We start from the raw sequence: 15,976 nt of genomic DNA, 5'->3' as shown, positions 1-15,976 counted from the left end.
AGATGATAATATATAACCATTATTCCTTGGGTAAATCCCTGTCCTGTTGGTAGCATTAGCCCAATGTTGCTGTTAAATAAACCATAACCAAATTATTTCACTTGAATAATGTTGATAAAACCGCATCGGAAAAAACCTTTGGACCCCGTATGCGCTCTCTCTTCTCTCTCTCTCTCTCTCTCTCTCTCTCTCTCTCTCTCGCTATCTGTGTGTGTGTGTGTGTGTGTGTGTGTGTGTGTGTGTGTGTGTGTGTGTGTGTGTGTGTTTGTGTGTGTGTGAGGGTGTGTGTGTGTGTGTGTGTGTGTGTGTGTGTGCGTGTGCGTGCGCGCGGAGAGAGACGGAGAGTTATTTCATGAAAATCAAGATTTAACGTCCTGTCTCACTGCAGCCCACGTAGGCTACACTACACGCTGTCACAAACATGCCGTGTAGCCTGGCTATTCCTGTGTGTGTGGCATGCAGAGAGAGAGAGAGAGAGAGGGGCGTCCTCTGTGTCGGTCTGTGTAGCCTAGGCTATTCCTGTGTGTGTGGCGTGCAGAGAGAGAGAGAGAGAGAGGGGCGTCCTCTGTGTCGGTCTCGTGCTAGTATCATGGCATCCTGCACATGCGTGAGATGTAAAAATGATAAAATAAAAACAAATTAATATTGGGTCTCGGTCGCATCTTGGTGACCTCTTGCAGTGTGTGATGCCTAGTCTGCGACCAATCATTCAGTGTGAAAGCCACAACGATATAATGACAGACGATTACAAAAAAATCACACCTGTGTGAACCGAGTGGTGCAACTCCTCTCTCTCTCTCTCTCTCTCTCTCTCTCTCTCTCTCTCTCTCTCTCTCTCTCTCTCTGCTCCGTCAGATTAGCTTTATTATGGATATCAATCCAAGTTGGATTTGCGTCCAGCAGGTGGCAGCCATGTCACATGCTTCTCTCGTTTCAATTTCACGCATGCGCACACCACTCGTGCTCATGATGACTGATACATGATACACACGGACATTCCTGGTTGTAGGAGTGGTTGCACCACTCAAAAAGACTCCTGCAGTGTGAAATGCATCATGATCTGATGACTCGCCGACAACTTTAAAACTCCTACAGTGTGTATAGGGTCCATTACATGCACACAGTTCTGCATGTGAAGGGCTGCAGATGGATTGACCTTCAGCTCAAGAAGGGAAATAATTAAATCACACAACATAATTTTCTCTAGTGTTGTCTTTAAGGCAGCCATCATGCATTGCATTGGATGTATTGTTTGCAGTCTTGGTGGAAATCTAGCAGGTTTCACTAAGGGGACAATTGGCCATCTGTAAACAACAAGGTTAGCCATTTAGCAAGGTATTGTATATTGGCCAGGCAACTGCAGGTTAGTGGTAAACAACATTGTTACTGTTTTTCGCGTAATGTCAAAATCGATTTTACTCTGTGAATCATTGCAGAAATATCAATGAAGATAAGGATGCTTATTGACCTTCTACTGTAAGAAGCAAATACATTCCAGCATTTCACAAGTTAGATGTACAATATTCAAAGGGATTTTCAGAATAGTTGTGATCCTGCTCTCTTTTGCATCTGTCAATGAATTATAGGCCGCACATGCAGCCTCTGGCAAGGTAAATGTGTCGACATCTATTTAGCCTATATTATTTTCAGAACAATGGCTCTCAAAAGTGATACTGAATCAGAACATTTTTATTTTCTTCCACAGTATGCCGATAATTAGAATGATCACAGGCCATCTTCTTAAAAACAATATGCTGTAGTTTTCTAAACACTAGGTCGGGACCTGCATGTTTGGATCATGGAACCATATTTATGGGTTGTGGGTAAACATTAAAGTTTCTCTAGAACAGTCTGCTCACACCGCCAGCGATTTTTTGCTGTTTTTAGTACTAATCTTTCAAGACCCACAGAACATTTTGCTCCATGAGTCCTTGGTGTCTCCACCTTGTTTCATTCATCTCCAGGCCCTGGACTTTGAGAGCAAGCGCACGCACAACGTGGTGGTGGAGGCGGTGAACAAGCACGCAGACCCTCGCTTCGTGGACCTGGGCTCCTTCCGGGACCAGACCATCGTGCGGGTGAGCGTGTCGGACGAGGACGAGCCGCCCGCCTTCCGTCCGGCAGAGGGCGACGTCATGGAGGTGCAGGAGGACGCCAAGGTGGGAGTGCTGGTCGGGACGGTCACCGCCAAGGACCCCGATGTGGTGAACGCACCTGTCAGGTACTGTACCGCCAAGGACCCCGATGTGGTGAACGCACCTGTCAGGTACTGTACCGCCAAGGACCCCGATGTGCAGAACGCACCTGTCAGTTACTGTACAGAACGCACCTGTCAGGTACTGTACAGAACGCATATATATGTCTCTGTACTGCCTCCCCTTGGCCAGCCAGGGCACCTGATGGAGGGGAAAGGATCTGGTTGGAATAATGTGCACTCGCTACGTCCAACCGGGGGAAACTCCCCTCTGTCAGGTGAAAAGAAGTGGCATGGACACTCATGCATTGAATGACGCATGAGGTCAGTCCGTTGCTCTCCCCAGGTTGGCGGAGAGAGTGTAGAGCCCAGGGATTACATAATAATAATAATAATAATACTACAACTCAGATGTTTTTACTTAAAGGAAGGGTAAGTGGTATTTTTTGGTTAAAATAAGTAGTTATACTGTAGCTCAATATTCTGATTCTGAGTAGTATTGATATAGATAGAGTTTTGGGTAACGGGAGTTTCCCTGTCTCTCCAGCTCTTTAGATCAATATCCTGTGTCCTGTACAGGGGGGCAGTCAGCCAGATATTTCGTGAAGCCTCATTTGAAATCGGTAGTTCATATAATGGCCTGTTGTGGCGCTGGACTGGACCCAAAAAGCCCCATAGCTCCATAGAGGCCCATGTATTTTGGCCCAACTTCACCTAGACTGTATTACCTTAATAAACATGGTCATGAATACTTTCTTCTTCCAGTCACTAGTTTAAAGTCTAATTTCTAATGTCATAATATTCTTTTTGGAAAAGTATGGTCCCATTAATTAAAAAAATGACCATAAAGTCGCGTATGTTCTGAGGGGCGTGGCTACCGTTACAGTCTATGATCGGGATTCCCCTCCCACTCAAGAGTCTTCTCCTCCCACTCGAGTCAAAATAAAAACCAACGGAGAAGAAGGGGGGAAGTCCCGCCTCGTTGTCTGGGCAGCCAATGACCAGCTGGTCCAAAACGGAGCCAGCCAATGGCCAGCTGGTACCAAACGGATCTAGAAAGATGGCGACTTACATCAGGAATTAGCATATTATTACAGGCTTCATTTTACGTTCATGTTAGAACCGGGGAACGCTTTGTCCATATTTTTTACAGTCTATGGTCCTGTATTTAGTACCATATTGATCTAAATTGTTCCAAAGTACTGTAGCAGACCTAAGCTTGTAGATCAGCTATTTTCAAATAGCCTAAGTATAAAATAGTGCTTAACTGGTACAGTTTTGTAATAATAATCTAAATACTTAAGTAAAATATTTGAATACAGTACTACTGTATTACATACGTACTCGTTTAACACCCCAAGCAACATAAACGGAATTCTCCGTCCTATCAATTAGTAACGCCCAGCGCTCGGGACGGAGATTGATCAAAAGGACGGAGATTATTTTTCAAAAACGATCGCATCGCTCCGCAGGCTGGGAGTCTGTTACGCAACATTCAATGTTATTTTCCGGTGATCCGGTCATATAAAATGTCCCCCCCCCCCCATTTTAGCCGACGAGATTGAAAATCTTAAAACGTGAATAACTCTTGAACTAAAACATTCCGTCCAATTCTAAGAAAAGATTGTGTTAGACGGCCCATCATAGTCCCGTCGCTATAGTCGCGGTAGAATTAATCATATCTCCTGTTGTTGTCGATCGCATCGAGAGTGTTTTGGCTACATCAAGCTACTTCAGCCACATGCGGGATAGCATCCGGTCCGTCGCTAAATGTGCTCCGCTGCTATAAATCGATGGGCGCTCTGATTTAATGGAATAAATAAATAACCCCGGGCGTTCGGGGTGTTAACATACTTGTTCCACCGCTGGACACAACTGAGAGAGTGGATAACTCCACCGCAAGAAACGTGCACAGCGCCACTATAGAGAGAGAACAGATATTAGAGCTGCACAGTTGTTGACTACGCTGTGGACTGTGTTTCAAGTGTTGAAAGCATCACTCCTCTCAAATTAATGGTATTTGAGAACAGTACATGTGATGCCGTTGACACTCTCTTTATTAATAATACTACAATATAACTCTAGCTGTCATACGATGTCTGCGGGGGTGGTGTGACTGTGAGGAGCCTTTGTGGGAGAGAGATCTAAAAAGCTGCCGTTGCCCTCGCTGGTTTAGGTTTAGGGTTTCTGTCAGCCAGAATACTGTAGTAGAAAGGAGAAAATTGGACATTGGAAATAAAAAGAAAACCGTCATTGGGTTTTCTGTAGACTTCCCGATGATTTTGCCAGAGCGCACTTTTGACATTTTAATGTCTACTTTCTTGCTCCGGGGTGGGCAGTGAGTAACTAGCAGGGTCGCACACACTGTCACAGCTTTCCAATAAACGCACTGTAACAGATGATTATTGTTATCCATTTCTTTGGTGGATATGTTTTTTATCTTTCTTCTCCCCCCACCCTCCCTCTCTCTCTCTATCTCTCTCTCTCTCTCTCTCTCTCTCTCTCATCATTAAATATTTTTAATTGCTCCCGCTCAAAGTAACCTGATATCAACTCTGTCAGTCCTTAGATAACCTCTTTGTTTGTCACAGTGAACGGAAGGAGAGCCCAAAAATAATTATAAGTGAGAAGAAAAGAAAAAGGACTGTATTCATTAAATGTCGCAGAATTGTGCTCCTCATGCTTTACTCTCTGTGTGTCTCTTTGTCTCCGGTTGCAGGTTTTCCATTGATCACAGCACGGACCAGGAGAAGATCTTCCACATTGATCCCGTATCAGGTGCCATCACTCTGGAAAAGGTCTTGGATCGAGAGACTGCAGGCTGGCACAACATCACAGTGACTGCAGTGGAAGCAGGTGAGAGACTGCAGGCTGACACAACATCACAGTGACTGCAGTGGAAGCAGGTGAGAGACTGCAGGCTGGCACAACATCACAGTGACTGTAGTGGAAGCAGGTGAGAGACTGCAGGCTGGCACAACATCACAGTGACTGCAGTGGAAGCAGGTGAGAGACTGCAGGCTGACAGGCACAACATCACAGTGACTGCAGTGGAAGCAGGTGAGAGACTGCAGGCTGGCACAACATCACAGTGACTGCAGTGGAAGCAGGTGAGACACTGCAGGCTGACAGGCACAACATCACAGTGACTGCAGTGGAAGCAGGTGAGAGACTGCAGGCTGGCACAACATCACAGTGACTGCAGTGGAAGCAGGTGCATCACCTGTAGAGCTTAGTGAACAGAGCAGTCAGTAGGATTACGTCCCCTGTCAATCATACTGTACTGGTCAGGCCGACCTGTTAGAGCCACCCTCAAAGGCTTCCTTTTTCTTTTTTAGTTTGATACACATTTAGGCAAAATATGGGCCACCAATATTGATACAATTTACGATGCAAGTCCGATGGACTTGCAGACAGTGGTGGAAAGTAACTGCATTTATTTAAGTATTGTAGACCGACTTAAAGTACAACTTTGAGGTATTTGTACTTTACTTGAGTATTTCCAACACTTTTACTTCTTCTTATGTAGTGGAGTCACTACATTCCAGGCAAATACAATTATTTGAAAACATTAGATACTATACTTTGTAGATTTTGATTATCATTACAAAACTAACAACTAACAACTTACAAGCTCAAGATTTGTTTCACAATGTGAGGCTGTGAGCTTATTAAATAGTTTTATACATTTGAAAACTTGAAATAGGACATTCTGCACAATGAGTACTTTTACTTATAGTATTTAAGTACATTTTGATGCCAATACATGTGTATTTAATATTGCAGTATTGGTAGTTTTACTTAAGCAAAACATTTGAGTACCTTTCCTACTGTACCACTACTTGTATTCTACTAACTGGGTTCGTAACTCTCAGTCTCTCAGCTGGGGACTCCCAGGCTGCAACCCCCTCAAGGAACCCCTGGCGGTCCTGGTATCCCTCAGTGTGTCCGAGCCACCATCAAAGTCCTCCCCTATAGTGACTCCATCATTTTACAGCAGTACATTTTCTGCACTTCTCTCCAGACAGTTCATCTCAGTAGAAGTGCTGTGTGATTGTCGGTTAGTGTTAGATCACATTCTCACCTAATACTTCGGTAGACTCGATGCGAATGGGCGGAGAAGTTGGGATTGTTGCATATTTTAGTTTGCCTTCACACTGCGCTGTATAACCGCAGCAATTGGAAACGCAGCAGGGACCTTATCAATGTGTTCAATTCATAAACTATAGCCTACAGCCCTACACAGTGAAATCTATGGTGTTAAAATTATAACGTCACATGTGCATGTGTCGTGCCGTCAGGGACTGGACCTCTCTCTCTCTCTCTCTCTCTCTCTCTCTCTCTCACCCTCGCTCTCTCTCTCTCACTATACGCACGCAGCCACGCACTGTTCTTTTGGGCATGGAGGCACAGCGCTGAGCGCATTGAGAACAGACAGCAGCACAGAATGTTTATTGAGATGAAAGTTCCTACTCCCCAGTCCCCACACAGTGACAGCACTCCATGTTTACGCACAGACAGACAGACAGAATATCCTGTAGGTTACACTGCAGTTAGTGCAGTGTTTTTATGTAAGCAATTGATAAATGCACTAGTCCTCATTTCGACCAGGGCTTCAGTCTTTTCATTCCACCACGTCTATCCTTTATAGCTCTATGGTCTATCCACGGTAACGGGACATCTTTGCACTGTAAAATATGCCTTCTCCGTCTCCAACTGTGTTTAGCTCCTCACCCGTCACATTGTTTGCTTAATTCCCTTTATTTGCTGCGGATTGCATTCCCATCTGCACCGAATCGTAATCAAGTGCGATTGGAAGTGAAGTGAAACCCCCGTTTTTGGTCGAAGTAGAATGCGGTTCTTTGATGCGCATTAGGATTCGAATGATGCTTCACATCTGCCAAACAAAGCGCACTTTCCGTCAATGTGTAGCAGGATTCGTTTTAATCGCAGTAAAGCTTTCTGGTGTGAAGGTCACCTTAGACACAGTAATACATTCTGTGGCGTGATGTACGGTGAATGAAACTCAGCTGCACATCAGGTGAATCAAGGTTGGGATATGCAGCTGCTGTACGCTCCCCTCCCACACTCTGTTAGACTCAACAGGGATTCTCACTTCTTTTTTTACAGTTTGACTCTGTAGGAATCTAGGCTAGCCATGTAGGCCAGAGTCAGTGTGTGTGGCCTTATAGCCTTGGTCACGCCTCCAGGTCTCAAGTTAATACGTAAGACCTGATAATTAAGACGTGCAAAATAGCACCGTTTATAAAGGAACCTAATGCGCATTTGCATCTTGACAAATGTAACACATTAGAAAACAGTAATGTTAATGCATTCCAAACGCACGTTGCACAACTAGTTAGTCAGTGCCCAAGTGATCCACTAATTAGCAAACAAAATGAAAAACAACATTTATTAAATGTAAATCTGGCAGGTGAATGTGCTCCTGCCTCCTGGCTTAAATCATTCGATGGAGAAAATCAAGGAAAAGCCCACGCACAACGTATGGGAATGGCTCTGAGGGGGATTATATTACATTTAAAATCTCAAAAAGTAAAGCTGGTTAAAGCACGCCAGACTCACTGCCTGCCAAGTCATTGCACCTGTCGAATCAAGCGTCCAAACACTTTCTGACTCGAGCTGCCAAAATAGCCGGCAGCTTCCCCGGGGCGGTTCTACACATGGACCACGTAGACGGTAACCCTAGGGCGCCCCCTGCAGGGGAGACACCCACTGGAAAATAAGGGTCACTGATTTGAAAATATAATGGAACGGGAACACGAATAAAATAAACTATTCCATAATGCAATGGTTAGATGTTCTTCATGCGAGCACATTGTATATGTCTGTAGCCTACTGTGTAGGGCATGGCGTTGAGTCTTTCCTACAGTAATCAATAACTACATGAACCTAGCTATGCTTACCTAGGGATTTGTAGTTTGGGCAATTTTTGGCAAAAATATTTTGTAGAGGGAAAAATGGAGGGCGGCAATGGAAAGTATCTAGGGTTTAATTGGTTAATACATCATTGTAGCATAGATTAAATATGTAATGCAATATTCTGCTGGTGTTATATGGCTTCCGTCTTTCTGGAAGAGGAGAAAGAAAACATTGTTGTTTCTCACGACTGAGTGGAAACAATCCTGTGATCTCGCTTGATCTTCCTGGATATAGTTTTGTCATAAGTAAGAGATAGACAGAGAGTGAACAATGCAGTAACTCTAGAGCTGCTGCGGCATTCGCAGTAAACGTGACGTGTGTGTGTGTGTGTGTGTGTGTGTGTGTGTGTGTGTGTGTGTGTGTGTGTGTGTGTGTGTGTGTGTGTGTGTGTGCGTGTGTGCGAGCATGTGTGTGTGTGTGTGTGTGTGTGTGTGCGTGTGTGAATGTGTGCATGCGTGCACACGGGCATCCATGTGCGAGTGTGCATGGAAGGATTGCTGTATGTATTCTCTACCTTTATGCGATCTCGAAGGAGTGGATGTAGTGATTTGGGTATTGTATGTAATGCAAAAGAGATTGCATTCTGCATTGTAATAGTTCCCCTGCTCAACACCAGGTGAGAGAGAGTGCACGATGAAATGGAGCACTTTTTCTTCCTCTGAATTCCGCACGTCTCTTGGTTCCTTTTTACCATCCCATGTAGCCATAGATACAATAGATTCATGCAAGCAATAAAATGCAACAGTAGCCCCTCAGCAAAACATTTTCGAATGTTATTTAAATTAGTTTTGTGAGGCATAAATTTAGAGCCATAATTCTCAAGACAAATGTGTTCTTTTGTATTCCTCTTTATGCTTGTCATGACTGTAGGCACATTTTAATGTTAATTGGCTGTCAGACACACAAACACAAGGGTGCACACACACGCACATGCACACACAGATACATGTGCGCGCGCTTCCAATATTGAGCATAAACACAAGCCTGTACTTGACAGATAAAGCCTCTCGCACTGTCATTTGAAGGAAACTTCCAGACAAGCGGAGTCATTGGTTGATTCCATCGGAATTACAATTACAATCCTGTATGTGCCTGCGTTGCTTATCGGCAAGTCTGCAACTTGCTCATTGAGTCCAGAGTGTGCTATGAGCAGCGATAGAGAGAGAGAGAGAGAGAGAGAGAGAGAGAGAGAGAGAGAGAGAGAGGGGTAGAGATAGACAAAAGAGTGAAGGAAGGCGTGTGTGGGAGAAAGAGAAGTGAAGCAGTACAGTAGAAGAATATTTTTGACAGAAGGCTTAATTTTCTCCATAGTGATTTTGTTATTTTAGTATTTTTCTTATTTTATTCATAGTAGAGCTCAGCCATTATAAGCCTGCAGAGCCAAGAGGTCAGGGTGACACCCTGACCTCTTGGCTACTTTCCAATTGGCCCTTTGCACACCTGTGGTGCAGGTGAATAATTAGGGATTGTGCCACAGAGTCGTGTAGTTCTATTTCGTCCCTGCTGACCGCCAGAGGCGGTGCTTTAAGCACTGAATACGTCCCTTCGCGCATGCGCAGTCGAGTATTTTATACCAACAATGTCGGTTGACCCCGTGATGACCCGGAGTCGTCTATAACTTCCGGCAGTCATCCGGGGCTCAGTCCCTAATTTCTTCTCGCTTGCGCAAGTTGTACATAGCACAGAGTTCTACAGCAGAATTAAACTGCACGATAACAGAACTATTGCTTTGCTACTACTAAGTCGCCGGTAGTCCCGCGACCATTGTTGGTCGGAGCTGTGACGCGTGCGTTCGCCCTCCAGGGACTGCGACTTAATACTACTATTATTGTATCGTTTTCGAGTGGAGCTGGGCTTCACATCGTCTTCTTTCCCCGTGGGAACAAGGTAAGCAGACAACCCCTGTTCGCATAGGCTGCGTGCGCGCTGCTTCCCTGCAACACACACGGTTGCGTGCTACAAACGGCGACCTGAGCGTCCCGTTTTAGCACCCGTCAAAGATGAACGGATAGCTCGTTCTCTTTGACAGCTTACGCTGTCTTGTTTTCCCACGAAGGCTGCGCCGCAGTGCTGGTGACGGCAAGCGTTAGCACTACCCGCTCCCAGCACGTGAGTCGACGCTAGTATTATTTGTTTACTACTTACCTATACTACTTATACTTATACTACTTATACTTATAAGTGTACTTATCTACTGCTATATTACTCTGCCTCTCTGAGCGAGTCTTTGCTGGCACTGGCCAGCTATATAGCACCGCCGCGTGCTACAAACGGTGACCTGAGCGTCCCGTTTAGCACCCGTCAAAGTTGAACGGATAGCTCGTTCTCTTTGACAGCTTACGCTGTCTTGTTTTCCCACGAAGGCTGCGCCGCAGTGCTGGTGACGGCAAGCGTTAGCGCTACCCGCTTCCAGCACGTGAGTCGACGCTATTATTATTTGCTTACTACTTATACTTATACTACTTATACTTATACTTATACTACTTATAAGTGTACTTATTTACTGCTATATTACTCTGCCTCTCTGAATGAGTCTTTGCTGGCACTGGCCAGCTATATAGCACCACCGCGAGGTTACGTCAGTAACCCCGGTTATATGAATTGGCTTGACTGATTTAGTCACTTGTTCTCAAATAGTGTACTTTAATTTCGGCACAGAGCCATTGCCACTTTATAGGTTGGTTTTTCTGAAATTATATATATATAACTATATCATTATATATATATCATATATACTGGTCTCTGCTAGAGCACCCCTTACCTGGCATAGGCGGCGTGCGCGCCCCCTCCCTCCAGCTAAGCGGCCCTTAGCAGCTACAGTAGCCTCTACTGGCACAGGCAGCGTCCGCGCTCCCTTCCTACCAGTTTACGGCTCCACCCCTAGCGACCACTAGCGTCCGCGCTCTGGGCTACATCTGCGGGTTTCCAATGGACGAACCCCGCCACCACCTGTGCACCTCCTGCCAGGCTCCTCTGCGGCCAGAGGATGGGCATGACCTCTGCCCTGGGTGCCTTGGCCCCCAACATCTGAGGGAGGCACTCGGTGACAACCCATGCATGAACTGCACCATCATGCCCCGGGAGGTGAGGACCAGTAGTTCCGTGACGGCGTGACCGCCAGTCGGAGTAGCGTTGTTCGCCCTCCAGGGACTGCGACTATGGGTTTTTTATCTCCTCGATGAGTGGAGTTTATTTCGCGGATTCACGTGGACGCAGGAGCGTCCAATCTCTCTCGCCGGTAATGAAGGCTAACAAAACCCTCCCCGGACAGAAGGTACGTTATCGTTTAAAGCGGCGCTATCCCCGCTAAACAGACGTTCATATGATATCATATACTTATCATGGCATAACCTCCTGTGTGTGGGTAAAGGCTGCGTTCGCGCCGCCTCCCTGCTCTGCATACGAGGTCTGTTCGACTGTGAACGCTAGCGCTTATTATAAGCGACTATAAGACTTGCCGAAGGATAAGAACACTGTCATATTACCTTCGTTTGTTAAACACGCTACTTTTTAAGCTTTGTTTAGCCCCTGCTGGTGATGGCAAGAGCCTTGCTGGCCAAAGCCATATACCGATATTGGCAGCATTCAAGCTTAACTGCTTTTGCGAATAGCTGTATTGTTGTTGTTGTTATCAGCCCGGTACAGGAGCAGCTTCCTGCGTCCTCCCAGGGTATTGATGTTGCTACCAGTATAGTTTGTAGCAAAATAGTATTAACAGCTACTGGTGTACATAGCCTGTCTGGTTGTTAACCCAGCTGGCCCCCAGTAGTGGGCCTAGCTGAAGCTGCTACCAGTATGCCTGGAGCTCAAAGCTCCATTAACAGTTTTTTGCATATACAGTGGGTGCAACCTGGTTTGTTCCCACAGGTCGGATTAGTGCCCCTGGGTACCTGTAGGTCCTATTAGCCCAGCTGGTCCCCAGCACAGAGTATCTGGCGCTGCTGACAGCGTAGCTCACAGCTGCTACCAGTAGCTTAAAGTTAAAGCTGTTTATGAACAGGCTATAGCTTGTCTTGTTTTTAGTAGCCTAGCTGGTCTCCAGCATAGCTCTCTAACTGGCGCTGCTACCTGTAGTTGTAGCCCAAGCGCTTATTATACTATTGAAGATAAAAAGCTATCTGTATATAGCTTGCCTTACTGTTTGTTGGCCCAGCTGGTACAGGGCAGGCAGCGTATGCGCTCCGCTCCTCCAGCATACGGCCAGCTTGATGTTACTTACTACTAATCGTTTGTTAGCTCAAGCATTTATTAACAGCTATTGGTGTATAGCTTGTTATGTTCATTAGCTGCAGCTGATACAGGCAGCGTACGCGCTCCCTTCCTTCAGCAGGTGGCCCCTATCGGTGGAGCTATCGGTTGTAGCCTTTTCTCCAAAACTAGCTTGTGTCGGTTTATTTAACCGAACCTGGCTGGGGTAGGCAGCGGTAGCGCTCCCTCCTCCCAGCATGAATGCGTAGTAGTGCACACGTGACTAGTGTATTGGAAGTGTCTTTTGTTTCGCTCTGGACTAGCAAACATAAATAATAATGCACTGGAGTTTGGATAAGCGTCATAGTGCCGTGATAAACGGTCACATAGGAAACACTACAGCTGCTACATAGCAGCGTCCAAACCTTGACTGAAGGCTACTTTATTATCATAAATTATAAGTAAGCCTCCGCCGGGGGTACAGGTAGCGTAAAGCTCCCCTCCCCCACCGCGACCATGCAGGTCGCACAGTCTATCTAACAGCAACGTTGTGTGCTGTTTCTATGATGCACTTTACATCTGGTTGAATCTCAAAGTGCTGCAATGAGCATTTGCATAAACGTAAATGCATATTCACATGCTGCGGCAGGTATAGCAGCATTCAGTTTTTCGATTAAGTCATTATATGCCGATCTAAGTTAAAGCCTCTGCTGGCACAGGCAGCGTACGCGCCCCCTCCCTGCAGCATATGGCCAACACCTAGCAAACCAGTAGCGTCCGCGCCCTGGGCTAGTTGGGACTGGTGTGCACCGGCCGGTCCAAAGGAACCGGTGCCACCACAACGGAGAGCACCCACTTTCGTACCTCGAAAGCCTCTGCTGGTACAGACAGCGTATGCGCTCCCTCAAGCATATGGCCAACACCTAGCAACCAGTAGCGTCCGCGCCCTGGGCTAGTTGGGACTTGTGTGCACCGGCCGGTCCAGAGTAACCGGTGCCACCACAATGGAGAGCTCCCACTTTTGTACCTCGTGTGAAGCTCTCCTTCAGCCGTGAGCCGACCTTGGTCCTGCCCCGTGTGCCAGGAGGAAAAGGTCTGACCGCTGACTACAGCAGATCCGAGAGGGCTCAGCTATCTGCAGAGTTGGCCCGCATGAGGGCCATGCTCACTTCAGATAACACCTAGGCACCTCGGAGGGTGCCGAAGCGCCTACCTCTCCGATGCCACAACTGACTCGAGGTTGATGTGCTCTCCCCGACAGCTTAAGCTACGCACTTCCATGACTATGAGGAAGATGCAGAAGGCGGTGCCTCCCAGGCATCAGAGCCGGCCTCCCACTTCTCAGCTCATGCGCATAGCCGTGGAACGCATACTAAAGCAGGCAGTCGGCTCCTCCAAGCGCCTTCTTCTTGCTGTCTTCGCCGTCCCCCACGCCTGTACCTGAGACAGCTACAGGCCTGCCGGGCGAACGATCAGGGCCCTCTCCCATCTCTATACCGATGGTGAAATCCTGGCAGCCCTGCCCTGATTGGGAAAAGTGTCCTGAGACAACCCGTTGCGACGTGACACTTTAATAGATTTGAACGCACAAGGCGATAAGGGCTGGCCTGGGTTACATGCCAGCCACCAAGCCTGTCATTGCATCCCTCATTGTGTTCCCCAACGAGGCCCGGCGGCAGAAAGCTAGGTGACCTCGACCCCAGTGCAGGAGCACAGACAACCTGCTCACTGGGGCCTCCCGTTCACACTTAATAGTGGCAACGTTAATACTGGAGGCTGCAGCTTGCAGGCCTACGACACATCCCGCCTCCCAAAGGGCCGAGCTCCAACATTGATGAAATCATCTTGACTGCCCTCGGAGCTCGCGTATCACCGCCGGCCCACACTAGAGGCCAGCGTGTTCCCTGGCGTCCCACGCAGGGACCTGACTGTGACTGTGACTTTCCGGGCTGTGCAGTGCCTTCTGACGCCAGCCCCCCATATCCGGCGGGTCAAAATGGCCATTATCAGCAACATGACGAGAGCCCTACTATCAGACCAGGAGTGATGTGTCCTCCTGCCCAAGGGCGCAACAGAGGCTGTATATCCTCAGTCACACTAAGGGAAGTCCGATCTACATACTTCCTCGTGACGCAAGACAGACGGGTGTCGACATGTCTTGAATCTGATGGGACCCAACAGGGTTATGAAGTTTATGCCAGTCTACTGGGCCGAACACGGCAATGTGCTGGAGCGGCAAGTGGTGCGCTCCGCTCTATAGCACACATTCTCATACTCATGGGACCTTAACCGGGTACTGGACGCCCTGTGCGGGCCTACCTTCGAACCCTTGGCACAGGCAGAGCTGAAGTGGGTGTCATGCAAGACAGCCCTTCTCCTGGCCATTACATCGGCAAAGCGCGTCAGTGAACTGCACGCTCTGTCAGTCAGCGAATCATGTCTGAGGTGGAACGCAGACGGCTCGGGGGTCACGCTGTGGCCAAACATAGCATTCCTCCCGAAGGTGCTGTCGCAGGCTCACCTCAACCGGCCTATCAGGCTGGCTCGATTCAACCCCCCACCTGGGGAGCTGACAGACAAACTGGAGCTGTTGTGCCCAGTCTGGGCCCTGAGAGCCTACATTGAAGCTACTGCACGCATCAGGCGAGCAGAGCAGCTGTTCTTTTGCCATAGTGGTGTGAACAAAGGCGGCGCTCTCTCCAAGCAGCGCCTGTCCCACTGGATTGTAGACACAATCAGCCACGCCTATGAGGCAAGTAACCTCCCCGTACCATCAGGGGTACGGTGCCACTCTACAAGGAGCATTTCCACATCATGGGCTGCCATGAGAGGGGTGCCCTTGGAGGACATTTGTGCCGCCGCCTCATGGGCTTCGGCAGGCACTTTCTCAAGGTACTACAGGGTGAATGTTGCCACTCCCCACCCAGTGGACGTGGCCCTCTTCCCCGAATCCTCCGGTTCTACCCTTTGAGGTCTGTAATCGGGATTCCTCGTGACTTGGCTGGTATAAGTCATTCAGTGCTTAAAGCACCGCCTCTGGCGGTCAGCAGGGACGAAATAGAACGATAGTTACGTATGTAACTACGGTTCTATGAGTCCTGAATGACCGCCAGAGGCACTCTTGTCACTCAGAATCCTCGTGTTCTCGCGAGAAGATTCTGTAGGGACTGAGCCCCGGATGACTGCCGGAAGTTATAGACGACTCCGGGTCACCACGGGGTCAACCGACATTGTTGGTATAAAATACTCGACTGCGCATGCGCGAAGGGACGTATTCAGTGCTTAAAGCACCGCCTCTGGCGGTCATTCAGGACTCATAGAACCGTAGTTACATACGTAACTATCGTTTTAACGACACCCTGAGGGTGTTGGAAAGTAGCCAATATGCAGGCACGCACGCATATGCGTGCGCGCGCACAGACACAGACACACACGTGTACGCACGCACGCACGCATGCACATGCACACTCCCAGCTTAGAGGCCAAGGAAAAACCTTTGCCCTGCATTTTTCACAATCGCCTCCACCTATTGCATCATGGACACCTGCCGATACGATTGTGACAGAATAAAGAAGTTGTTGACCTTAAAGAAACGGCTCCTTTTTGAGGAGGATATCTATTATCCAGAGGATCATGTGGGGATCAACCTGGAGA

General features: G+C 47.7%; 1 protein-coding gene across 1 annotated transcript in view; it reads left to right on the top strand.

The window, feature by feature from the left end:
* Positions 1-15,976, top strand: part of LOC310862593 (cadherin-22-like) — a gene marked incomplete at both ends in the record, with an annotated part of 136,225 nt that overhangs the window by 73,372 nt on the left and 46,877 nt on the right. Inside the window, 2 exon segments of the mRNA XM_083770572.1 lie at positions 1,965-2,221; positions 4,914-5,050. Of these exon segments, the coding sequence (XP_083626698.1) occupies positions 1,965-2,221; positions 4,914-5,050 (394 nt within the window).

Source organism: Protomyctophum parallelum, assembly GCF_964188405.1.
Source record: "Protomyctophum parallelum genome assembly, chromosome: 8".
Classification (NCBI taxonomy): Eukaryota; Metazoa; Chordata; class Actinopteri; order Myctophiformes; family Myctophidae; genus Protomyctophum; species Protomyctophum parallelum.
The sequence above is the reverse complement of the archived record's forward strand: the minus strand, read 5'-3'. Positions and strand labels throughout refer to the sequence as shown.